This window comes from Symphalangus syndactylus, chromosome 21 (assembly GCF_028878055.3).
Source record: "Symphalangus syndactylus isolate Jambi chromosome 21, NHGRI_mSymSyn1-v2.1_pri, whole genome shotgun sequence".
Lineage (NCBI taxonomy): Eukaryota > Metazoa > Chordata > Mammalia > Primates > Hylobatidae > Symphalangus > Symphalangus syndactylus.
Window position 1 is genome coordinate 56,919,332 of NC_072443.2, and position 25,950 is coordinate 56,945,281.

The window sequence follows — 25,950 nt, forward strand, 5'->3', positions numbered from 1 at the left end:
GGTCTCATAGTCATGCTTGGATTTCCTGAGGCACAGCTGAGTCATCCGCGTGACTGTGCCATGCCCCTAGGACATAAGGTGCGAGGGGTGGGCAATGCCTTATGTATCACGACCTTGGCTTTGGACGTGGGCAGACGCCTGACCTTTAGGCTGCTCCTCCTTGCCACCCGGGGATGTCTTTATCCTTGGACTTCTGCAGCCCTGTGCCAGCTCCCATGGCGGTGGCGCCACCTTGCCTGGAGCCAGAGCCATCACTTGGGAGCTGCAGCCCCTCCCGGGCCTTTCTGTCCCTGCTAGATTGTAAGCCCATGAGAAGGCAGGGCTGTAACCCTGCAGTTCTGTAACCTCCACAGAACAGGGACTTAACTAGCACTGGTTGAGTAAACGGAAGTCTAAATTCGGAGGCAGACTGTGTCTGAGGCACTCCTGAATCTGGGACATGAGCCCCCAGGTCTATGCACTTCATGAAGTGGCCTGTGGAGGCATCAGCTGGGGTGGAGAGAAGCCATTCACTCATGTTGTTAATAATGAAATTGTATCTTTATCTGAATTTAGAAGGGAGCGGGACACTGAAGATGAGGATGTGTGGTGACACTGATGAATTGAGTATTCAGGAACCAAGTCCTGTTTAGGTAGGAGCCAGCAGATCTCAGGCCTGCTTGGCCTGATGTCCGTTCAGTGGAAGGTCTTCTGGTGACGTCGGCGTCTGGGATCGTAACCATGGAGGCATTCATTGCAGAAACCTGTGCTGTCTTCTGAATCGCCACAGACAGATGACATTATGGACAGGCTGGTTTCAGTATAAGGTTTTTAGTATTTTAACGTTTTGAAAATCGCCAGGATGTGTGTGGCGTGGATGGAACCTACTATCTAGACTCTGGCTAGAACATTCTCTTCTGTGGTTGTCTTAATGGGCTGAACATTTAATCCTTAATTGCTTTTAAGACATTCTGTATCATCAGCCAGAGAATAAAGGGGAAGAAAAAAACCCATAAACGAATACTGGGTCCTGCACAGCTAATCACCGTATAATCAATACACTCGGTTTAGGGCTGACAGGGTTCTCTTGGCGCTCACTGAGGGCTGCATTGCGCCACTGTGATTGTTTTGGTGTGCTGTTTGTCCCCCATTTAGAGTCCTCTGGGTGGATCTTACTATGACCACATGGTTACATGGGGACGCCGAGGCTCAGAATGCCTCGGGGCACTAAGCTGAGTGCCTGCTCCTGCTAGAGATGGCGCAGAATGACGTCACAACATCACAGCCGAGGCTGCACTCAGGCCCCCTCTGGTGCTTCTCCTGCTCAGCCCTTAACAGCTCACTGATTGGGCCGCAGAGTCCATCTGAAGGCTTGAACGCACCTCCAGTTGACTCCTCCGCCCTCCAGCTGTCCATGATTCTGCCCATCCACAGTTCCACTCCACGATACCTGCCTTTCTTACCTGGTCACCCATGCGCTGCTTCTCTTCATTCACTCGTTAACTCTCTGTGCACCCATGGTAGCAAGGGTAATGAGACAGGAGGGACTCGGCGCCCTCAGAGGCTCCCGTGTGTGAGGAGGCGTGGGTGCGTAGATGAAGAGATCATTGACGGTGGGTGATGGGTTCTATATTAAAGGTTTGCACGGGGCGCTTTGGGATTTTACACTGCAGCTGTGGTCGGCAGTGCAGGACGGGGAGGAGGGAGGCTAGAGCGGCACCGCATGTACACAGCCACAGAGGCATAGAGTGGCTGTGTCTTACTTGAGGAATGGCAAGTAGATGGTTGGAACTACGGAACACAACATTTGGAGGCGTGAAGCCAGAGATGAGGATAGGAAGGTGGTCAGGCCTAGAGGCTACCAAGGCCTGTGCTGAGCTGCTAAAAACATTCACTAAGGGCTGGATATGGTTGGATTTGCTTTATAAAGAGATTGCCCTGGAATGGATACAAGCAAAATAGGAACTCTGAATAAGGTTGGTAGTTGTCTCATTGTCGATATCCTGGTTGTGTAGTTTTACAAGATGTCACCATCGGGGGAGTCAGGGTAAAGGGTGCATGGGATGGCTCTGTGTTGTTTCTTACAACTGAAGTTAATCTACAGTTTTAGAAAGGTATGCCTATCACATGCATGTGTGTCTGTGGTGCATGCGTGTGTGTGTGTGTAACATTCATTGTGTGTGTAACATTCAGTGTGTGTGTGTAACATATTCAGCCAGTCCGGGACGGGGCCTGTGGCTGCTGCTTCACCAGGGCAGGCCCAGGCTTTTCTGCTAGTTAAGACAGGTGACTACTTGCAGACTCTGAAAATAATTTGTATTTCTTAAAATTCACTCAAATCATAATTCACCACATTTTTCTTTAAAAGATCAGCTCATTAGTTATGGAAAAAGGTTACTCTGTTAGCGGAGAACATGGTGGATTCAAGGGGCAAGACCCAAGGCAGATGGAACGGTGGGACCCCTGGAATAAAGCAGGGAGGGTGGACCAGGGCTGGCCGTGCCTTACCTGTGTGGGGTTGGTGTCTAATAGATGCAACATGTAACGCTGCCTTCAGACTAACACATCAGATGGAGGTGGTGCTGACTGTCTCACCTGGATTCAGCATGGCATCGCCTGGGTACTCAGCCCATGGCCAGGGCTAGTGATGGACCTTCTGGACGCAGCTCACTCTTGCTCATGTGTCCTGGACGAGAGAGCTGCGCGCTGGCTCCCTACCGCACCCCGGGAGCACCAGAGCACATGCCACGCCACCATGTGTCAGCCGGGAGCCTGAGCTGATTATTCCACCACTCTGAGTCTTGGGGTTCTCATCTGGAAAGGGGATGGTGGTGGCATTGCCTGCTTAGTGCTGTTAGGAAGATGGGCTGAGCAGTACCGTGGAGGCTTAAAATAGGGCCCTGCATGTAGGACGCAGCCAGTGACTGGATCGTTGTTGGCGTCCCCGTCCTGTCCAAATGGCAGGTCCTTATCAAACCAGCTTGGCCTCCAGCTCCCCAGGCTCCCAGGGAGTGGAGATTATTATAGAAGTGAACAGAGAGTCAGGCAGGGGACACCACTGAGTCGGGGGCTCCATCTTCTATGGAGCTGACTTTGGACTCCGCTGGCAGCAGCCTCTCCGGCACCCAGAGGCTTTGGTGTCCGGCTGACCCAGGCTGGCAACCGGCTCCTCATCGTGCTGCCCAGCCACACGACCTGAGCTTCAGGGTAAAAGATTAAATAAGCAGCACGGAGTGCCTGGCGCACAGTCACTGTCCCCTTTGCCTTTCAGAAAACGCCCCCTGAACGCTCATTCCTCTTTTTCAGGAACAAGACTGCCAACGGAGACTGCCGCAAAGACCCCCGGGAGCGGAGCCGCAGCCCCATCGAGCGCGCCGCGGCCCCCACCATGAGCCTGCACGGCAGCCACCTGTACACCTCTCTCCCCAGCCTTGGCCTGGAGCAGCCCCTCGCACTGACCAAGAACAGCCTGGACGCCAGCAGGCCAGCCGGCCTCTCGCCCACACTGACCCCGGGGGAGCGGCAGCAGGTGGGCCTCTGTCTGGGAGGGTGGCAGGGGGAGTCCAGGGGCTGGGGGATTGAGCTGGATGGAGAGCCCCGAGCAGAGGACCGCGAGGGCGGTGGTGAGGGAGGGAGGTGGCGAGGGATGCCACCCTTTGCCTCTGTTCTGCACTTGGGACAAGGGACAGCAGAACAGGAGTCCTCTTCTTCTGCTTTTACTTCCTGCCCAGACCTGCCCGGGTCTCGCTCTTAGCACTCATGGCCTTGGGCAAGGTGAATGTCACTGGGGCTTCATCTCTTTCCTCCCCCAGTACAGGGGTGGTGTACTGAGGTGTTTCCTCCAGCAGTCTTCTGTGGCAGGCCTGATTCTTTTAGGATCAATGTAGTCATCCTCGGGGGCGGGGGGGGTCCTATGTTTCGCCTTTAGACGGTCACGTGGATGAAGGGAAATGTCAGGTTGCTTTGCCTTGGGCTGGGGTCCTGCACAGTTGATGGTCACAGGGTTGTGAGCCCATGCTGGTCAGAAGCCTATGATTGGTACATAGGGATTTTTTTTCTATTAAAGGAAAATAGGAAATTAAATGATTGCTTAATAAACACAGTTTGCTTGGTAGAAACAAATCTTTTTAAAAATGGGGTTCTTGGGGAAATATATGGGAGAAGGCAGCAGCATTGAGGAGGCTCAGAATCACTGCTTGAGCTCTCCGAACCTCCAGGTACTGCGACCTAATAGGTCGTTAGTCAGTAGTCAGCATTTGCTAAGACTGACAGAGAGGATGGTGCCATGCCCCGAGGGGGTCCCTCCGGGCTCTGTGCATTCAGCTGTGAGAGCCTTTGTGTCCCTGTGGCCTCACCGGGGCTTCCCTCCAAGTGGCACTGCCTGGTGTCCGTCTCTGATGGGGTCTGTTGGAACTGCGGGTGGGGTAGGCCCTGGGAATTGGGAGAGGTGGTTCTGGTGCTTGAGAATCCCGGCGAAGCTGAGAACAGTTGCCCATCTTGCCTTGGAGCCTGACATTGTAATCCTGTTTGTTTGATTCATTCATTTAACAAAATGGCACAGACCCCTGCTGTATGCCAGAGGGTACTAGAAGCCAGTCAAGCAAGATGCAGTTTTTGTTCTCAGCACGCTCAATTTTAGTCTGGAGGAGAGATCACTGATATGTCTGATGGAACCCGGGGCCAAGTTATCACTGCTGTTCATATCAACGTTTTACTAGTGCTCACCATTTACCCAGCCCTCTGCAGAGCAGAGCTGTGGGCAGCCAGAGATGTGTGTGTTGACACTGTCACGGCCACAGGGAGCTCTCCCAGTCTAGTTGGGGAAACAGACGTGAGAAGAGAGGATTGTGCTCTTGGGCAGCAGCTGGGGCTGGAACAGAGGCGTGTGGGCAGTGCGACCCACAGGGACCCGCTCACTGCCCCCCCCCGGGGTGGGCAGTGGACCTTTCTGCTTTGTGAAGCTCAACAGGCATTGTAATGATGCCATGAGCCATGGCCTGAACCGTGCAGGCAGAACCTGGCTCTCTGGCCATTGCCACTGCTGTTGGGGAGTCCCTGAAGGACATGGGTATGGAGGGGAGGATTCAGCTGTAATCTCAGAGCACCCACATCCAGCCTCTGGCCCTTGATGACCTCGGGGATGTAACTGTGAGCCTCACAAGCTATCTCTGCCCACGGGGTCAGGGTGGGCCCTTGGCAGGCTTAGTGTTTTCTTGGATGATTTATTTCCTTGACTCTTCAAGGCTCTTGAGAATCTCGCAGTTGGTTTTTGGTCACAGTTGCTTTGCGAAAACTGAACTGCTGAACAGAGTGGCCTGACTCTCTTTACCCTGTCTCCCTCTCCCCAACCTGGAATGGGCCTGGCTGCCACGGCACACGTGACAAGGGCCCCTCCTCGTGCCTTGGGGCTTCCTGACCAGCTTTCCTAGGAGGAAGAACCTCGACTCCCCTTATGGGATCCTGTCCTGGACTGAGGACAAAGCCAGGGGCCATGGGGCACCCCAAGCTGCCCATTTTCCTGGGAAGGGCACGGTGGCCCTGACCGGAGCTGTCACTTTAGGCTGGGGTTGGTCAATCCTGCCCTCCTTGCCGTGGCTGCTGTCAGCACATGTCATTCATGTCGTAACCATTTGTGGGGCTCCTTCCTGTGGCAGGGTGGCGGGGCTGAGGCCACGCACTCCAATCCGAGCTGGGCTTGGGCGCCCTGCTGAGGACACCAAGCAGCCACGTTGTTGCCTGTGCTCCAGCAGCTCCAGGCCTCTTCCTGGAAGTCTGTTGGGTGTCATCCTGCAGCTCAGAGCCAGGGAAATGGCAGTGGGGAGGGGGCTTCCTGGGATGACAGCAAAGCTCTGTGTTCACAGGCAGGCAGGACGCATGCTGCAGCCCTGTGGGGTGGACACGGTGGAAGCCTTCCTCTGTGTGGCAGAAAATGTGACAGATCTCTGGGAACTGGGACAGGAAAAGTTCCCAGAGGGGCATGTATGGGGAGGCTACAGAAAGTGTCCCCCCATTTCATGTTTGTGATAGCAGCTCAGGATAGACAAACACCAAGAGGGTGGCATTGGGCAGCAGCCAGTGAGGAGAGGCAGGATGGGGTTAAGCTTCGCACATCGAGGGCTGGGCGCAGTGGCTCACACCTGTAATCCCAGCCCTTTGGGGGGTTGAGGCAGCGGATCATTTGAGGCCAGGATTTTGAGACCAGCCTGGCCAACATGGTGAAACCCTGTCTTTACTAAAAGGACAAAAATTAGCCAGGCCTGGTGGTGGGTGCCTGTAATCCCAGCTACTCGGGAGGCTGACAGGAGAATCGCTTGAACCTGGAAGGCAGAGCTTGCAATGAGCCAAGATCGCGTCACTGCACTCCAGCCTGGACGACAGAGTGAGACTGTCTTAAAAAAAAAAAAAAAAAGTTTGGCGCAGCCAGCCTTGGGGGTTGCTTTCAGATAGGAGAGGTGGTGGGAGCCCTCTCCCCTGGGGCAGCCTCTGTCTGAGGACAGTCACAGCTGGGTGGGGCAGTGAGTGAAGGGGTTAGTGACAGGGCTCATCTTGGCCCTGCCACAAATCCTCAGTGTAACTTCCAGCAGGGTGTTTCTGGCCTTCATTTTCCCCATCTGGAAAATAAGGGTGTGGGGGACGGGAGCCTCAGGATCCCATAAATGCTCACCATCTGGAGGCCTGGGGCCTGTTCTAGGTGGACGAGTCCCAGCCTGCACTCAACCACAGAAGCAGGGGCAAGATGCCTGACTCCAGCTGGGGAGGAGGGGTGGTGGAGCCAGTCCCAGGAGGGCTCATGGGCCACCCTGCAGCCTGGGTTGTGGGGAGGAGGAGAGGATGCCCAGACACTGAACATCTTCACATCTGCAGGTGACCGGTTAAGGCGATTCGCCCCAGCTCAGGTCAGGAGATGCCCTGAAGGTGGTCTGATAGCAGTCAGCCAGCCTGCCCTGCTTGTTCCTTGTTAGAGAGTCTCTTCTGAGGCCTTTCCTGCTTTGGATAGACTGACATAAAGGCTGGACAGTGAGCTCATTTCTTTATCTTCCTTGATTCCCCCTCCCTATGCTCGAAATGTCTCCCCAGTTCCCCACATTTGCGTGGGTCAGGACACGCTCGCTGCACAGAACAAGCCAGCTGAGCACAAAAGGGAGTTTTATTGGGAGGACCCTGGGGGGGGGGGGGGCGTCTCCTGGAGCCCAAGGTCATGGGTACAGCCAGGCTCGGGAAGGGCCTGGCCATCTCACTGAGAGCTGGACAGGGGCAGGGCCCTCCTTCCTCCTGGCTCTGTGCGTGTCCAGGTCTCGGTATCCTGCTCTCTTGCTGCTGCTTGACCCCTGTGGTGAGCCAGTGTGAGATCTGCTCCAGGCCTCATCTGTCGGTCCCTAACCCCCTTTCCGAACCTATCTGCTCAGCACTGTGAAGTCCCTCACCTGAGGCCCTGTCCACAGGCAGAATGTGGACATTCAGCCCAGCTCCACCTGCCCGGGTTCTCTCTGCGCCACCGCCTGTGCACACCATGGAGGCCATACAAACCCGGGCAGCTCTGTCCCACTGCTGAAGTGTCGTGCCACTAAGAAACCCTGAATTCTTGGTTTGTCTGCTGTTGCTAAGCCACATCTCCCCCTACCCTGGCGTGTGTCGTTTCTTGTTGGACCCAAGCACAGGCCCTTATGTTTAATCCCAGTTCATCCTTGTGGATCCACATTTTCATCCTAGAATCCATTTTCGCCATTCCCAATCACTGTCTATCATGAGAAGGTCTGGCATGCGAGCCTTTTGTGTCTCTATACCAGCTACTGCTCTGACCTTAATGGAAAGGGCTGGCTGGGGAGGATAAGGCCCAGCATCCCTCTGGCTGACACTGCTGTCACCATTGGTCCCTGTGGGGTGATTTGAACCAGCTCCTCGCTGGCTGTCCTGGAACTCAGCCCACATACTCCACCACCTTGTCCTCGGGGGTATTGGAAGATACTTTTCCTGGGGGAACCTGAGGAAGTTCTGTTTAGTTCACAAATATTTTCTGTCCCAGGTTCCGCACCAAAGCTGGGGGGCCAGACATACTGCCTGGTGTGTATGGTCTTACCGATGCACTTGCTGAATCTTGGTGGGTTAGGGGAGCAGGAGTGAAAAGCGGTGGGGTGGGGGGGCGGTGGCCAGTGAAAGGCTTCAGAGAGAGATCTGAACAGGGCTTGAAGGAACAAGGGGAGTTTGCCAGGCAGACAGCGTGGGGGTGGCGGGGAAGGACAGAGTGAGGCTGTCTGTGCGCAGGGCAGATCGGGCTGGGTGGGATGTGTGCCGTTCTACACTTAGGCATATTTCCTCCATTTCCTCTGTGTCCCGATTTGTAGGTCACCACTGAGGCCAACTCGAGCTGGCTTTGGCTCAAGCAAAATGCTTCCAGTTAATTGCCGTGTATTGAAGTGTCCTGGATGGCTCCAGGCACACCCGCGGCTCGGTGGACATGATGGGAAGGGCTCTGGGGACATTAATGGGAGAAGCGAGGTCCCTCCTGCAACCCTCTGCCCTCCACAGGATGCCCAGTGTTTGTCTTAACAGATTGGAGAGATGGGGACAGACCAACTCAACAGTTGAGCTTTTGTCCTTTGTACCCTCACTGATCCAAACAGCCACAACCAAGGGCCACTACACACACACTTGGAGCTACGCTCACTCTGTGGATTGGCTGTGTTTAGCAACAGGACTCCAGTGTTGAAGTGGGAGGTGGCAGACTGGGTCAGGAAGGGCACCAGGACAGAGCCGGAAGGGTGCTGGGGAGGGTCCTAGGGGTGGTGCCTGGTACTGAGGCGGGTCTCCACATACTGACACCCCTCCTCCCCGCAGAACCGGCCCTCCGTGATCACCTGTGCCTCAGCTGGCGCCCGCAACTGCAACCTCTCACACTGCCCCATCGCGCACAGCGGCTGTGCTGCACCCGGGCCTGCCAGCTACCGGAGGCCACCGAGTGGTGAGTGTCCCGGGCCTCACCTGTCACAGCTGTGCTAGTGGCAGCCCTTCTCTGTCATGCTGTTGGCCAAAACCTCTTGCCCATCTATTGCTGAGGTTGAAAAAGTATTGAGCACATCCAGTGTGCCTAGCATTGCGCATGACTTGGGTGGGAAGGGCATGAGAAACACACTGCCCCACTCAGTTCCAGGATCTCATACCCTAGTTGAAGGGAGGGCAGCAGCTACTGTTATTTAAATTTAATGCCACATTCTCTTTCTGAACTCGGACTCTGGCCCAGTGCAGTTGGTACATCACCATTTTACAGAAAAGGGACCTGCCCAAGTGCCTGACTTAGCTGGGGGAGGTTGGTTCTCTGTTTGTAGAGCCCACACTGACCGTGGCAGCCAGTCCAGCTCTGGGCTGCCGAAGGGAGGGTGCTGCACCCGTGCCTGTCTGCAGCTACCTGTGTCTGACTGCCTTCCTGCTTGCCTGCAGCTGCCACCACCTGTGACCCTGTGGTGGAGGAGCATTTCCGCAGGAGCCTGGGCAAGAATTACAAGGAGCCCGAGCCAGCACCCAACTCTGTGTCCATCACAGGCTCTGTGGACGACCACTTTGCCAAAGCTCTGGGTGACACATGGCTCCAGATCAAAGCGGCCAAGGACGGAGCATCCAGCAGCCCTGAGTCTGCCTCTCGCAGGGGCCAGCCTGCCAGCCCCTCTGCCCACATGGTCAGCCACAGTCACTCTCCCTCTGTGGTCTCCTGAAGGGAGCGCCTCCTCCGACACCACGTGGATCTGCATGGTTTGCCTGAGCTTTGAACAGTCAGTACTTAAAAAAAAAAAAAAAATCATGGGGGTGGGGTGGGGGGAAGGGAAGGGATGGTTTATTCGCAAAAACCATGTTGTTGGGATTTTTGGTCTGTTTTTGTACTTGCTTGGTATCCGTACAAGGGGGCCCTCAAACATGATAGCAGGAACTATGTGTGAACATCTGTCTAATGTAGCATCCTTATTTCCTGCCTCAGTTACCAAAGAAACCTCTGATGCAGGTCTGCTGCCCCGATGGGGCCAGGACTCCACAGCGCTTTCTCAGTCACAAGCCATGATGAATCGGTGACTCGGACGCTTTGTGCTTTTTCCTTTGCTTCTTGACACCGGGGTGTGTGTGGCTCAGCTTCCACGGCGTGTTTGGTTCGGTCCATGTGTGTGCGTGTGTATACTTGAAGAGAACTGTTGTGTCTGATTTGCACTATTGGAGGACTAAAGTTGCCTGACAACTTTGTGTGTGATGCCAGAACTCTGAGGGCAAACTGCTGAAAAACAAAGGGTTTAAGGATGAGATTTCTGACCATTTGTGTGTTTGTTGTTGTTACTGTTTTTTGTTTTTTTTTTTAATCTAGACAATACAGCTTTGGAAGGGGAAGTCTCATACAGGTTATAGGTCTTTCTCTCTCTAGATTTCAGGTGCTTGCAACTGGACTGCAGACTCTACCAATCACGGGCATTTTACCTTCTCTGAACACTGCAGTTTGTTAGACTAGAGCTGAGGTTGGAGGATTCCATAGTGCTTTAAACCTGATGCATGTTTTAATGGAGAAAAAATAGCTGGTTTCTATTAATTATATAGACAGTGAACAAAAACGTTAATACTTACTATCTTCTTTTCAGAATTAGTTTATTTTTGTCAGTTACAGTCCTAGATATACTTACTGCTGGTACAGTTGTACTCTAAGATTTGTATTTGATATTCACTTTACTCACAAGTAGTGCGGGAGGCCAGCTCCTGGCAGGCCCTCGCGATGAGCAGTGGGTCAGCTGCGGTGTGGGATGCTGGAGTTTGGCTGCAGGCTGACATCATTTATTTTTGCATCCCTGTCTGCTTTGTTACAAGCTCCCAGGGGAGGTGGGGTTTGCGTCTTCCAACTTCCCTACATGCAGAAACTGCTCCCTTTGAACTCTCTTGGCTGAACAGCAGATTACTGACAATCTGTGATATGGTGTTTTATACGCTTCCTCGTACGCTGGGGCCAAGGCAGTATACATTCCTCTGACTTTATACTGTTATTACTGCATTTATTATTTGCTATATTAATAGCTACTAACTAGAAATTAGATGAAGCAAGCATGTCAGACACAGCTGTGGAGGTCACAGCTGCTCCTTTTTGATCAATGAGCGTTTCTATCCCCTCCCCCGGGGTGTGCTGTGTCCCGCCTGGCCCAGCAGAGGCTCACGACGATGGCGCCTGACCAGGTGACGTGGGTGTGGTCACCTTACCTGCAAGGCTTCGTGGACTGTGCACACTGTGCGACCCCTGGTTTTACAGTTTAGCTGTTGAATTTTGGAAATTGGCACTGGGTGAAAAGGTCGGAGGACTGGCTCTTGTAGTCACAGAGTGGCTGCAGGCCTTTGAAAAGTGGAGGAAAGAAAAGCCCTTCTCCTTGCCCCGCACACATTTCACTCCCACTGTACTGGGCTTCCAAGCTTTGGCATTCAGGCCCCTATATTTTCTGTAGGAAAAATCGTGGAGAACACTTTTTTTATATAGGTAATTTTAAGACCATCATTACGCTGTGCGTAAAGAATGTACAGAGAAATTTGTAGGTATTTTTTGAAGAACATTAATTTGTTAATGATATGTAGCTATTTAATTTTTCCCTTTCCTATTGTAATCATTTTTTTGTTGTTTGGAAAAAAAAGTTGATCTTTTTTTGTCGTAGATTTGTCTGTAAAAGTGCAGGAACACAGTTATTCTATGAGAACACTGCATCTGCATTCATAGCCACTAGTTTGTTATTGCTACAGGCTACTGAGCGTCGTAACAGGAAAACAAACAACCCACTGCTGACCGGCTCGGTGGAGGACACTCCTGGGACAGGTCTCTTTGTCAGTGAACAAGGGCGTCACTCTGGGAGGGGTCAGCGGTGCTGGCGGCCGGGTCCCTGGTGCACTGACCTATCTGGGATAGGCAGTACCCTGGAGGGGGGCCTGGGGCAGAGGAGGCAGCAGAAAACCAAACATTTCACTGAGAAAGAGCCCCCTCCCTGCTCTAAGAAGGGGCTCCGTGAAGTTCTTCCCAGAGCCGCGCTGCCTGCAGTGCGCTCTGACCTTCTCTCCATGTGTGTAAATCTGTAATATACCATTCTCTGTGGCCTGTTTTTCCTGGAAGAAGAAAAAAAAAGGTTTGGCAGGCCATCTTTTTTTTGTACTTAAAAGTAGCCTTAAGAACAATAATAAAGTGCTCTTAAACCACATAGTGTACGTGTGGATCTTAAACCCCAGAGTTTCAGCGCCAGGCTGGGTGGGCGGACTCGGGCCCTGCACCTGTGCCGGCTGTGTCCCCATGAAGCTCCCATGAGCTGAATGACAGCCACTGCAACTTGGACTGGCTACTTTGGGAGAAGCCTCATTTGAAATCTACCCTACTAAATCCTACTGTTTAAGGGTCAGCTTGACTCAATTTTCACTTTGATTCTGGGCCTAAGACGAAAGCTGAAAGAAAATAGCAGGAAAGACGATGCCTTCTACACGGGGCAGGGTGGTCAGAGGTACCTAGGCCATGGCCTCTCTTGGGTTGGGGCCTCACAGCTGCACACACCCAGAATAAAGAGGAAAACCAGCTCTTGCCTGAGTTACCCATGGTAGAGCCGCCTGACCCCTCCCTCGGCTGGGGCAGGAAGGCAGCCCAGGCTTGGCCTTTCTGGGCCTGGCGTGCTCATAAGGGCAGGGAGGAGGCTCATCCAGGCAGCTGCCAGGATCTGCCCCTGGGCTCTTCCCCCAGCTCAAGACAGCAGCAGAAACTCCTCTCCCTCAAGCAGGCAGGCAGGCACAGATGCTATGCCCACAGTGGAGGACAGGCTGGGAGGCAGAAAGCCATGTCTGGGCAGCTCACTCTGTCCTCGGTGGAAATCTGGGGTCACTGGGTCGTGTGGACCCTTTAGTCTCGCACCCAGCTCGGCTCTCCTCCTCCTCCTGCTCCACCAGGGCCAGGGTGCAGTGCGCTCACAGGGTCCCACCTTTACCCATGCCCAGGATCCCCACGGGAGGAGCCTGCAGTGCAGTTGGCAGCACATTCCGGGGATGAGGGTGCCACCTCCCACAGTGGCTCTGGGCAGGAGCTGGTTGCTCATTTCCCCATTTGGTCTGTGTTGGGTCACCCCCTGAGGGCCAAGGGGAAAGGATCCTGGGGGATGGCTATCAGTCACTGTGACAAGAAATAAAAACTGCATAGAGGACCAAGTCCCAGGTCAGTAGCAAGGCCAAAGCCAAGGTTATTATTTAGCTCTGAACTGGTGGCATCTTGAATCCCGAGCAACGCCGAACACTGGCCGCTCCTGCAGCAGAGGGGGGGTCCCAGTCCTCAGGGTATGGAGAGGAGGGGCCCAGAATCACCAAGCCTGGGGTCAGCAGTCCTGCTCTGGCGATGGAGAGCTCCTCAGCAGGCAGCCGGGGAGAAGTCAGCCCCACAGCGGGGCCATGTCAGATGGTCTCGTCGTCGCTCATATCCCAGATCTGCGTGGAGAAGGGGAGAGGCTCAGCCGAGATGTCCCACTGCCCGGTGGGGGACACACAGATGCTTTAAAACCGCAGCGGTCATGGCAGCTCCCACCTGCAGAACCACTCCCTCGTCTCTGAGGGACTGTCACCCCATTTCTGTACAAGGAAACCATATCTCAGACTTGCCAAGGCATCACTGTGAACCACCTGGTGGAACCAACAGGGGAGGGCTGGGATTTGCACTGGGGAATGTGCCTCTGCTCACCTCCTGCATGTCCACCTTGGGGGACCGTCCCTGACCCAGCCAGCCTCTGCTCATCCTGGCTTCTGCAGCACTCACCCCCACCCCAAGCCAGCTTGTTCTCCTTGCGGTCCACCTGCCTGCTGGAAGGCAAGCTCCCTGAGGGCAGGGATTCTGGCATGGGCACATGCTGCCTTGGGAGGCTGCACCCTGGGCACCTGCTCCACGTTCCCTCTAACTGTAGTCCAGCTGCCCACACTCCCAACTCACACTAGAGAGCTGGCTCAAGAGCAAGCCCTCCCCACCAGCCAGGGTGGAGGTGGCCTGGAGCAGGACAGTGGAGACAGCCAGATCCTGCCACAGTCCCTCAACGCGTGTCCTCCGAGTCTGAGCCTCGCAGCAAACCTGGGGAGCGGGAGGCCCCAACATGGCTGTGAGGAGAACTGAGGGACCCAGCAAGAGCCACCCTGGCCGACAACCCCACGGGCCCAGGCCCATTCATTCCCTGCAGTCCTTGGCGTGAACCCCCAGGGAGAGAGCCCAAGGCCAGCACAGCAGGTCCCAGGGCCCCTGGCACTCAGGGCTCCCTGGAGGGCCAGTCCCTGAACCTACGTCGTCAGACTTTCAAAATTCCTAGAATTGGTTGCAAAAGGCGACCTCAGTGCTAGCAGAGCTGAGAGAAGGAACAGCGTGTTTACACGAGGCTGGCCCGGGGAGACGGGAGGCCTCGCCAAGGTAAATATCAACACCAGCTTGGCTTTCAAAGTCAAGGACGTCGAAAATAAATAGAAGGAAATTTCCTCTCTCCTGAGGACCCAGCTCCCAGGCTGAGGGGAGGCAGCCTTCTCACTGCCCCTGTCTCCCCTGAGGCCAAACTATCTGAGCTCCGGGAGGAGATTGCCAAGCGAGGTCTAGATGCCAGCCCAGCCAGGCTGTGGATGGGCTTGTCTGGGGTCCAGTGACCAGGTGTCTCTTTCTCTGGGTCAGGTCCCCACCGAGCTCATCCTCAGTGTGGCTGGAAACTCCCTTAGGGTGGGATTGAGCAGTGCAGGGCAGGGTGGCTGTGTTTCTAACAAAGGTTGCATTTAGGAGCTCCTGGATCTGATCTCCGCGTTCTGATGGTCTGAGTGGAGGAAACTGAGCCCCTGGAGGGTTTGCCAGCACAGCCCGTCCATTCTTCCACTCTCCCCTTCAATGAACACACATTCATGTAGCCTGCTCTGTGCCACGCGCTGTGTAGACCTGCTGCAGATACTCCCTCTTTCACTCCTCACATCTCCCTGTGAGGTGAAGATGGAAACAAGCCCAGAGAGGTAAGGCAATTGGCCTGAGATCACACAGCAAGCAAGCTTCAGTGCTGGGAACCAGGGGTGTGTGGAAAAGGGCGGGGCAGGCTGCCTGGAGGAAAGGGTCGAGGTGGAGGGTGATGGGGGCAAGATGGAGAATGAAAAGGGTGAGCCTTGTGGGCTGTGTCCTCCGGGACCTCCTGCTCAGCCTCCTTGGAGGGCTGCCAGCCTGGGCAGGGCAGGGTCAGTGCCAAACAGCAGTGCCCTCTGCAAATGGGTGGTCGGGGTTGTTCTGTTCATAAGAGGACTAGGGCCTGGGCTGGGGCTGGGCTTTATAGGAAAGTAGAAACTTTCAGGGAGGTGTTACCCATTTTATCATCCATTTTACTGGGTTTTTAGCTACAGGGAAGAGGCATAGGTGCTCAGCCACACTGGGACTGGGTGGCCTGGGACTGGCCCTGGAAGGTGCCTGGCTGACCCCTTGCTCCTGGACAGATGCAGCCACTTGAGGGGCTGCGGCTGCTGGCAGTGCCTGAGCTGTGCAGGGGATCCTGCGAGACACCCAGAAGGCTTATCGTGCGGGGATTATTATTTTGTAAAATGCATTTTACAAAACCACTCAGGGATTTTCCAGAGCGAATCTCTGGGGCAGGGACAGGCTCTCCGCTGGCCTTGTCTCATTGGCTGGCCTCAGAGGGCAGCAGCCGTCTTCATTTGAAACCTCAAGAAACAACCAGAACAGGGACTCCTGGGGATAGGGACGGAGACTGGAGTGGGACTGGGGGCTGGGATCTGCAGGCTCCCTACTGTGTCCTTGGCAGGGCAACTGGTGTGGAGAAGGGGCACAGTGAATGTCCTCTTAATGAAGATCAGAGTAAACTGGCAGATTTTAAAAAATATCAATACTCAGTGCCAACAAGGGTATGGCAAAACACTGCCACAAGAGGAGTATAAGTTGGTACCATATTTTTTAAAAGATTTGGCAATATGTAATACAAACCTTTAAAAACGTTCAACCCTAAGGAAAAGACAAATGATCTTTTTGTAGGTAATATCAAAGCACACCTGGAAACCCCAATAAAATAAATGCTAAGATATCCTTAGAATACAAATGAAAAAGTATTTGGTAAGAGCAAGATACAAAATTGACAACAACCAATTATAACCCACCACATGCAGTACAAACAATGTTTAGTTCAAAACAGAATGAAAGAGGCCAGGTGGGGTGGATCACTTGAGGTCAGGAGTTCGAGACCAGCCTGGCCAACATGGTGAAACCCCGTCTCTACTAAAAATATAAAAATTAGCCAGGCATGGTGGTGGGCACCTGTAATCCCAGCTACTTGGGAGGCTGAGGCAGGACAATGGCTTCAACTCAGGAGGTGGAAGTTGCAGTGAGCTGAGATCGTACCACTACACTCCAGCCTGGGCGACAGTGAGACTCTGTCTCGAGAAAAAAAAGAAAAGAACCCATTATATTGGCTGGGCACAGCGGCTCACGCCTGTAATCCCAGCACTTTGGGAGGCTGAGGCGAGTGGACTACTTGAGGCAGCCTGGACAATAGAGCAAGACCCTGTCTCTATAAAAATAAAAATTTTTTTTAAATTATAAAAGCAGTGAAAAAGATAAACACATGGGAATAAACCTAACATCAGATGTACAGAATCCATATGAAACCTCTAAAACAGCTGCGACAGTCCTAGAAGAATCTCAGCTGGAAAGATGTAAACTGGAATAGATAGAGCCACACCCCTTGTTTCTGCATAGGACGATTCAACATCCATAAAGATGTCAGCTTTCTCAAAGTGAATACATTAACAAAGTCTCAATTTTCAAAGTTAACAAATGTCTTCTGGAGCCAGGCGAGCTGGTTCTAGGCTATGTGGAAAAACAGGAAGCAGAGACACCCAGGAAACCCTCTGAACAGAATGGCGGTGAGAAGCCCCACCATGGGCCGAGGGAGACACCATGAAACCCCCAAGGAGGAGAGGGTGCGTCAGCATGGGAACACTCAGATGGCCCGCAGGACACGACGAGTACAGAAACGAGAGAAGACCATGTCCAAGAACATGTGGAAATCAAGGATTTTAATGATAATGGCCTGGGGAGTGCCATCTCAGCTCATTAGGAAAAGATAGACTTTTTAAATAAATGATATGAAGAGAAGTAGAGAGTCACTTGGAAAAAGAAAAAATTGATTCCATGCCTTACCCCGCATGTTAGCATCAACTCTAAATGGGATAAAGATCCAAACATTAGAGAAAATGAAACCATAAGAATACTAGATACAAACGCGGGTAAGCTCATTATAGCCTGGGAGTAGGGAAGGCCTATGATCCCAAATCCATAAGCAATAAAAAAATGGATACACTGGACTCTGCAAAAACACATGCATGCAATATGCACGGGAAAACAGTCAAAAAGGCAAACTGAGAGAAAACATAACATACCATAAAGGGTTCATCTCAGTAACAGACAAAGAGCTCTTAGAAACCAAGAAGAGAGACCAGGCATGCCTATAATCCCAGCACTTTGGGAGGCTGAGGTGGGAGGATCACTTGAGCCCAGGAGTTCAAGACCAGCCTGGGCAACATAAGGAGACCCTTTCTCTACAATAATTTTTTAAAAATTAGCCAGGCATAGTGGCATGTGTCTGTAGTCCCAGCAACTCAGGAGATAGGATGGTGTGAGCTTGGGAGGTATAGAGGCCACAGTGAGCTGTGATTGCACCACTGCACTCCAGCCTGGGCAACAGAGAGTGAGACCTTGTCTCAAAAAAATAAATAAAAATCAAGAGAAAGACCAATAGACCAAATTTTTAAAAAGTGGCCAAAAACATGGCCAGTTCTCAGAAAAAATAAGCAAATGGCCCTTAAACAGAAAAAAAGATGCACAGCCTTACTCATAATAAAGGAAATGCAAAGGTTTCTTAAGACACAAAAAGTACTAACCAGAAAAAAAAAATGGGTTTGCATTTCACAAGCATTAAAATTTCTGATCTTGGAAGGGGATACCACTGAGAAAATGAAAAGGCAAGATGCAGACTAGGAGAATATATCTTTATATTAAAAGAACTTGTATTTAGAAAATAAAGAGAACTCTTAAACTTAATAATAAAGAGACAAAAACTTGATTTTTGGGGAAAAGATTGGAAGAGAAACTTCACCAAAGAGGACATATAATGGCAAATAAGAAAAGATGCGCAGCTTGCAGTCCTCAGGGAAATGCAAATCAAAACCATAGACAGCGCACCCGACCTCCTCCGAGAGCTGAAGCTAAAGGCCAGCGACGCCCGATGTCTGTGAGGATGTGGGGCAGGAAGGGCCCACACACTGCTCCTAGTGGGGATGGAAAGTGGCAAAATCACTTTGGAGAAAGGTCTAGTGACTGTTTAAGTGTGCGCTCAGCATGTGATCCAGCCATTCCACTCCTGTTTACTCCAAAGAAACGAAAACACATGTCCACAGAAAAACTTGAGCCAGAATGTCCACAGCAGTCTTACTCAGAATAGGTACAAACTAGAAACCACACAAATGCTCATCTACGGGAAAGCAGAGAAATTGTGGTATATCCGTACAATGGATACTCCTAAGCCATTAAATTACTGATGCGTGCAACAACACATGAATCTTAGAGTCTTTATCCTGGGTCAAGGAAGCCCAACTGGAAGGGGTGGGGAATGGGGTCGAAGGGTACGAGGTGGCAGTTACGTAATATGAATAGTCTGGAGGTCTGATATATAGCACAGGACTACTGTTAATCATGCTGGGTTGTATACTGGAAATTTGCTAAGTGTAGATTTTAGGTGCTCTCACCACATGCTATGTGAGTTCATAGATGTGTTAATTTCCTTAACTGTAGTAACCATTTCGCTATGTGATATCAAGATATCTTATACACTTGGAATATATACAGTTTTTAAGACAACAACCCTAACACAGAAGACATCATACTTCATATTTCATTTATATGAAATCCTAGAAGGGCAAAAACCCATCTGTGGTGACAGGAAGTAGATAATTTGTCACAACTCAACAAACTGTGGACACTTAAAGTGGGTGTATTTCATTGTATGTAAATCACACAATACAGCTGATTGAAAAAAAAAAGCTGCACTGAGATAACGCTGGCAAGAATCTCACTGCTTCACAATATGTTCTGTTTGTGAGCCTGTGGGGGAACCACTCTCATACCTCCCTGGTGACACACAGAACAGTCCAACCCCTGCAGAGGACAAACTTTTGACCCAGCCATCTCACTTTTAGGAGTCTGTCCTGAAGACACACCTCCAATATACGAAAGGATATTATCCCCTGCTGCATGATCTCTTACAGGAAAAGACTGGGAACAGCCCAAGAGGCCCTCAACGGGGAACCAGCTGACTAAACCATTTGATGCACATCCACACCTGGACTATTGTGGCCCTGAAACACAGTGAGTTCAATCAGCTGATACGGGGGCCCAGTTCTGGGATTTCTTCAGTGAAGGAAAAGAAGAAAGAAATGCAGAGTATCTGTAGCATACTACCTTTAAGAAAAAAAGGTTTTTAATTTTGCAAATATAAACACAGGAATGATAAAAGGAGAAATTAATTTAAATGCCTCCCTACAGAGGGCAGGTGGGGATGAAGGCGAGATTGCTCTGAGCATGCCTTTTAATTTTGAATCATATATGTTACATATTTTAAAGACTAAAAAAGGAAATCAAAAGTACAAACAACAACAAAATAAGTAAACTGGAGTTAGTCAAAATTTAAAATTTTTGTGCTTCCAAGGACACTATTAAGAAAGAGAAAAGACAACCACAGAATGAGAGAAAATAATTGCACATCATGTATCTGATAAGAGACTTGTATCTAGAATATATAAAGACAGGAGTTTGAGACCAGCCTGGGCAACATAGTGAAATCCCATCTTTAATAAATTAAAGAAAAAATATAAAGGCCATTTACAACTCAATAATAAAAAGACAAATAACACAATTTAAAAATGTGGCAAAAGTCTGGGCGTGGTGGCTCATGCCTGTAATTTCAGCACTTTGGGAGGCCAAGGTGGGAAGGTCACTTGAGCCCAGGAGTTCAAGACCAGCCTGGAAAACAGGGAAATCATGTCTCTACCAAAAAATTTAAAAACTAGCTGGGTGTGGTGGTGCCCACCTATAATCCCAGCTACTCTGGAGGCTGAGGCGGGAGGATCCCTTGAGCCCAGGAGGTCAAGGCTACAGTGAGCCATGACCATGCTACTTACACTCCAGCAAGACCCTGTTTCAAAAACAAAACAAAAAAAATGGGCAAAGACATTGAATAGACATTTCTCCAGAAAAAGACAAATTGCTAAGAAGCACATGAAATGATACTCAAACATAATTAGTCATCAGGAAAATGTGAATCAAAACCATAAGCTACCACTTCACACCCACTAGGATGGCTACAATGAAAGCCAGATCATAGTAAGTGTTGACAAGGATGTGGACAAACTAGAACCTTCATACGTTGCTGCTGGAAATGTGAAATGGTTCAGCCACCTCATAAACAGCTGGCAGTTCACCCAAAAATTAAACACAGTTACCATATGGTACAACAATTCCAGTCCTAGGTAATTGCCCAAGAGAAATGAAAACGTGTCCACATAAAAACTTGCACACAAACACAGTAGTATTCATAGGAAAGTATTCATAAAAGTTAAACGTGGAATTCATAATAGGAAACGAGTGGGAACAATCCAGTTTCCACCAACTGATGAATAAATGAAACGTGGTCTGTCCAGACAGGGGAATGTCACTCAAACCCCTGCCTCCACTCTCTTCCCAGCAGCCCTGAGGACAATGGTGTCACATGTTTGCCCCCATTTTACAAAGTAGGGGACTGAAGCACAGAGAAAACGGCAGAACTTGTCAAGGAGACCAAGCTAGCAAGGGCAAAGGAAGAGGCCTTTTCCACTTTCTCTCACTACTTCCTGTTAAGCATAATTCCCTCTAAAGACGATTAAGGACGGTCTCTGATTCTGCCCCCTGGGCCCCAGACACTCTTCCATTCACTGCCTGTCACACGAATGCACAGTAGGTGCCCAAGAGCAACAGCACACACCCACCAGCACCACGAATAAACCTGGGCAGCCGAAAGGCCAGGCCAGCTCCTGACCTGGCTCCTGAGTCCCTGCAATGGAAGAGGGCAGGGCTGGGCCACCACTCTGCATTAGGGGAAGAGGGACCTTTCAACTGGGCCCATCACAAGGAACGAGGGAGAAGGCTCAGCCTGGACCGCACACACCCAAAGGGCCTTGAGGTTTAACTCTCTCCAAAGGAGACAGACGGGTTTGAAAGGAGCCCTCATCATCCAATTTCAAACATGGGTCCCATTTCTGGACCACACTGCCTGAAGCATGCCATGAACTAAGGTTCTTCTTTTTTTTATAAACACTGTAATTACCTTGTGAATGGCACAATTATATTTCTGTGTGTCCGTTAAAAACGTTCATTTGTTAAATGTAAACATTTAAAATAAGGCTGGGCGCAGTGGCTCACGCCTGTAATCCCAACACTTTGGGAAGCCGAGTCAGGCGGATCACCTGAGGTCGGGAGTTCGAGACCAGCTTGGCCAACATGGCAAAACCCCCTCTCTACTAAAAATACAAAAGTTAGCTGGGCATGGTGGCATGTGCCTATAATCCCAGCTACTCGGGAGGCTGAGGCAGGAAAATCGCTTGAACCCGAGAGGAAGAGGTTGCAGTGAACCGAGATTGCACCACTGCACTCCAGCCTGGGTGACAGAGCAGGACTCCATCTCAAAAAAAAAAAAAAAAAATTCAGTTTTGGCATTTCTTTACTTTTTGAGACAGGGCCTCACTGTGTCACCCAGGCTGGAGTGTGGTGCCATCATAGCCCACTGCAGCCTCGACCTCCCAGGCTCAAGCAATCCTCCTACCTCAGCCTCCTTAGTAGTTGGGACTACAGGCATATGCCACCACACCCAGCTAATTTTTTCTATTTTGTGGAGATGGGGTCTCCCTATGTTGCCCAGGCTGGTCTTAAACTCCTAGGCTTAAGCAATCCTCTGGCTTGGCCTCCCAAAATGCCTCCAGGAAACAATGGGGGTGCTAACCCCCACTTCTGCAGGAGGCTGCGTTTACTAGCCCTTACTGAGCACTGCCAGGGGGTGGCTGCAGGGACTAGGGGAGAAAAAGGAGAGGGGACATCCAGAAGATGATTCCAAGAAAGAACCGGCGGAGGGGGCCTGACAACAGAGAGATACATGCTCAGGAGAGCTGGGCCTGGCATGGCTGCTCGGGACACGGAACCCAAGCACAGCCCCGAGGTCCAGAGAGGGGACAGGGCTGGCAGGGCTCCCAAGGCCAGCAGGCTGTGGGCTAGGGCTTGGTTCGCAAAGTCCTAGTTCAGGTTGATGGACAAGAAAAGACAGGGAGGAGGTGGCCTGGCAGGGGCAGGAAAGAGCAGGGAGGAGGCAGTGGCTGCAGGCCGTGGAGACTCCCCAGCCAGGAGCCCAGGATGGGAGGCAGGGCTCGCTCCAGGGTCACTGCACAGGCTCTCTACGCCCACAAGAGAAGGATCTGTTGTCCCCACCGGTATCCGTCACCCTGGCTCTTCTGGGGTCTCCATAAGCCTCTGGCACTGTTCCCACCCACAAGGCATCAGACTGAGTTTCTCAAAAAAACAATCCATCGTGTCTTTCCCAAGTTTTACAGCCTTCAAAATCTTCCCCTTGCACAGAGGGAGAGTTAAGTCCAAACTCCTTTCAGGGCCCTAGGCCCCCAGCCCCGGCCCTGCGCACCCCTCCAAGCTCCCCACCCTGGCACCCTTTCTGGCCCACCAGATTCCAGCGGCTGCCGCCTTCTGGCTCTCCCCTTGCTCAGCCTTTTCACAGGCTTCTTTGGCTGAGAAGGCTCCTCTCCACAGCCCCTCCCACACAGCTGGCTCCGCTGGGTCTGCAGCGACTTCTCTGCTCGCCTACCTTATTCTTAGCCCTCTTGGTTCCTCCTGCGACCCCACCATAATTTGCTGTCACCTTGTAGTTTGTGCATCTTGTCTGACTTCCCCAGGGGGCTGCCTGCTGCGTGAGGGTAGGGCCTGGTCTGTCTGGTCACCACTGTGCCCCCAGCCCCGGCTCAGAGCCTGGCCTAGTAGAGAGGCTTTGCAGGAACAATGAATGATTCAGAACCATCTGTTCTGGATATGATTCCACAGGGCAGAAAAGAAAGGGGGATTTTTGGTGTGACCATAATACCTGAGACACACATAGTCAAAGGCAGGCCCCTCAGCCCAGCTGGCTTCTGAGGACTCCAGCACGTCAGGGCCCTTAGACTCTAGGGCCCAGAAGGATGGGGGTGGGCGGGGGCAAGCACTGTGGGCATCCCTAGGCGGGAGCAGGCAGGGCGACAGGCCAGCTTTCTGAGGGAAGTCTGGGTCCCAGGCCACTGACGCCCTCATTCTCCTTCCTGGCCTCACTGTGGGTTGGGTCTGGGCCAGAGGCCACAGGGACGCACAGCGGTGGGTACTTCTTGCTTCTGGACTCCAAGAGGCCCCAGGCAGGATCGGGGCTGGTCAGAAAAAGGGTGCCCTGCAAGGCAGTAGCTGTGGGGCTCTGCAGATGGGGGGCCTCACGGGTTAACCATTTCCCTTGCTGGACCCAGGTCTGCTTTTGCAGCCATACCCGGGCCCTGGAGAGGGCCACAGGGAAGTGCTGCCGGGTAAAGGCCCAGGGTCAGACTTCCTGGCTCCCAGATTCCTGCCCGGAGCCCCGTCACAGCATGGGGACCTGGGGCAACTCAGAATTAGCCCTGCCTACTCTCACAATGAATCCAGAGGCAAAAGCTCCCAGATCCCTTCACCCCTGGGCCAAGGACGGCCAGCGTGACTGCTTCAGCCTGCTGGTGCAGGCAGAAGAGCAGCCTGAAGGAGTGAACCAAGAGGGAAGGGAGCGGGCAGCCTGCACAAAGCAGGGAAGGCCAGAGCAGATGGTGAGGCCAGCCTGGGGCTGATGGTTCATGCCCTCCAGGGAATTGGGTGCCGTTGATGTCTCCTGCCAGCAGCCCCAGCCCTTGCCCTTGCCTACCCTCCATCCCCAGCCTGTCGCCATCCTTCAGCAGAGATGAAATGGGTCCTCCCCGTCCTGTTCCCAGAGGTGTGTGGTTCAAGCAATTCTCGTGCCTCAGCCTCCTGAGTAGCCGGGATAACAGGCGTGCGCTACCATGCCTAGCTAATTTTTTGGTATTTTTAGTAGAGATGGGCTTTCACCATGTTGGCCAGGCTGGTCTCCAACTCCTGACCTCAGGTGATCCACCCGCCTCAGTCTCCCAAAGTGCTGGGGTACAGGCGTGAGCCACTGCGGCCGGCCTCATGCTCCTCCTAACACACCACCCCCTGCCTCCCTTTGGAAAGACACCCACTTGCCTTCCCACTCTTGTACTCTAAGCACTTACTGCCTCCTTGAGCCTGGGCACCAGACTTGGCAGAGGAATTAAGACCAAACCCCTCTTCTCAGGGAACCCTTGCCCCAAACTCAGCTCTCCAGACAAAGGCAGCTGAGGGCTGAGGAATTAAGACCAAACCCCTCTTCTCAGGGAACCCTTGCCCCAAACTCAGCTCTCCAGACACAGGCAGCTGAGGGCTGAGGCAGGGGGAAAGATGGAAGGAAGAAGGAAACAGAACTGTGGGGGCTACTTCTAGAGTCTTCTGAGGGAGTTGTTCTCCCAGCCTTTCCAACCCCAGCCCCCTGCTGCCAGTCCAGAGAGCATGTGCACTGCCCCATGACACCCACTGCCCCGGGGTTCCAGGAACAAGGTTAAGGTTCTACTACAAAGAAAGTCATGGCCAAGGCAGCTGGTAAGATGTAAAGTGTGACTTACACAAGGAACATCAGGCAGCCAGGGATGAGGAGATTAAAAGGAGAAAACGACAGGCTTCATGTTGGCAGGGTGGGGCTGCTCCTGCACCGTGGGGTAGGTTGGAGGATGCCGCCATCTAACTGTGGCCTGTGCAGCTGATTAAAGGCACATCCAGGGAAGGGGGCAGCAGACCCAGCCTGTGCACACGTGTGGGCTGGCATGCCACCTCCAGAGGCATTCCATCCCCCAAATCCTCCCCACTCCCCCTACAAAGATGCTCAGGGCTGCAATTGACAAGGAGCGAGGAGTCTGAAGGAACAGTCTCATGCCTCAGAACCTAGACCCAGAGGAAGGTCAGCACCTCCGAGCTACACTCGAGGCACAGATTATGCTCAGCCATTCCAAACATCACCTTCACTCCCAAGAACAGAGCCCAGGCTGGAAACACAGAGACCTGACACCCTGGAGGGGGTGCCCGGGAGGATGCCCAGGGGACTGTCATCTTAAAGGAGGCACAAGAGGGAAGCAGAGGGTGGTTGAGAGCAGCTACTAGGCTGGGAAAGAGGAAAGTATGGAAGACCAGATGCGAAAAAAGGGTCAGTGTAGCAGTGGGGATACTGGTGTCTCCAGGGACCCAGGTGAGAGGTACACAGGCCACAGGAAGGGCCATGGCCCATAGCAAGATACATCTGCTGGTGTCTTTTGTTTTTCCCTCCCAGGAAGTGTTAAGAAGCAAATTGAAACCTGCCAAGAGGAAATGCTGACATCTTAGCCTTGCAATTCTTGGTGAGGTTTCCGGCAGAAGACTCTGGAATTCCCAGCCCACAGCGACAGGCTGCTCTAGGTCTCCCCCTCTTATTAGTCTGGAAAATGGACCTCAGGGTCCCGCTATATTTAGCACCCTCCCTCTGGGGATGTCGCTAAATAAGCACCAATAGCTACATGATCTCTCCTGGAGTGTTTACTGCCTAAGTGCAAGGGCTTGTCCAAGCACTGGTTAGAAGCAGACTGGCTTTGGGGCTCTCAGCTCCTAATTTACCAAGTGACATTCAGAGGAGGGAGGTTTCAAGAGCAGTGGCTCCCGCTGCTGACGCGAATGGCTAACAGGGTGTGCTGTTCAGTGCTTCGGCCTCTCCACTGCATCCCTGGCCCTAGGGGAGGAGGGCA

At 52.3% G+C, this 25,950-nt stretch overlaps 2 protein-coding genes across 29 annotated transcripts in view; one reads left to right on the plus strand and one right to left on the minus strand.

Annotated features, from left to right (window-relative positions):
• The window catches only part of VGLL4 (vestigial like family member 4), a 171,052-nt gene extending 158,881 nt beyond the window's left edge, over positions 1 to 12,171 (plus strand). For all 4 annotated transcript variants that reach the window (XM_055259870.2, XM_055259871.2, XM_055259872.2 and 1 more), the window contains 3 exons: positions 3,286 to 3,508; positions 8,815 to 8,938; positions 9,415 to 12,171. In XM_055259870.2, the coding sequence (XP_055115845.1) occupies positions 3,286 to 3,508; positions 8,815 to 8,938; positions 9,415 to 9,686 (619 nt within the window). In that variant the 3' untranslated portion in view covers positions 9,687 to 12,171. The remainder of the gene's footprint in view (positions 1 to 3,285; positions 3,509 to 8,814; positions 8,939 to 9,414) is intronic.
• A 988-nt stretch (positions 12,172 to 13,159) lies between these two features.
• ATG7 (autophagy related 7) overlaps positions 13,160 to 25,950 on the minus strand; it is a 279,894-nt gene continuing 267,103 nt past the window's right edge. For all 25 annotated transcript variants that reach the window (XM_063630317.1, XM_063630305.1, XM_063630318.1 and 22 more), the window contains one exon: positions 13,160 to 13,431. In XM_063630317.1, the coding sequence (XP_063486387.1) occupies positions 13,399 to 13,431 (33 nt within the window). In that variant the 3' untranslated portion in view covers positions 13,160 to 13,398. The remainder of the gene's footprint in view (positions 13,432 to 25,950) is intronic.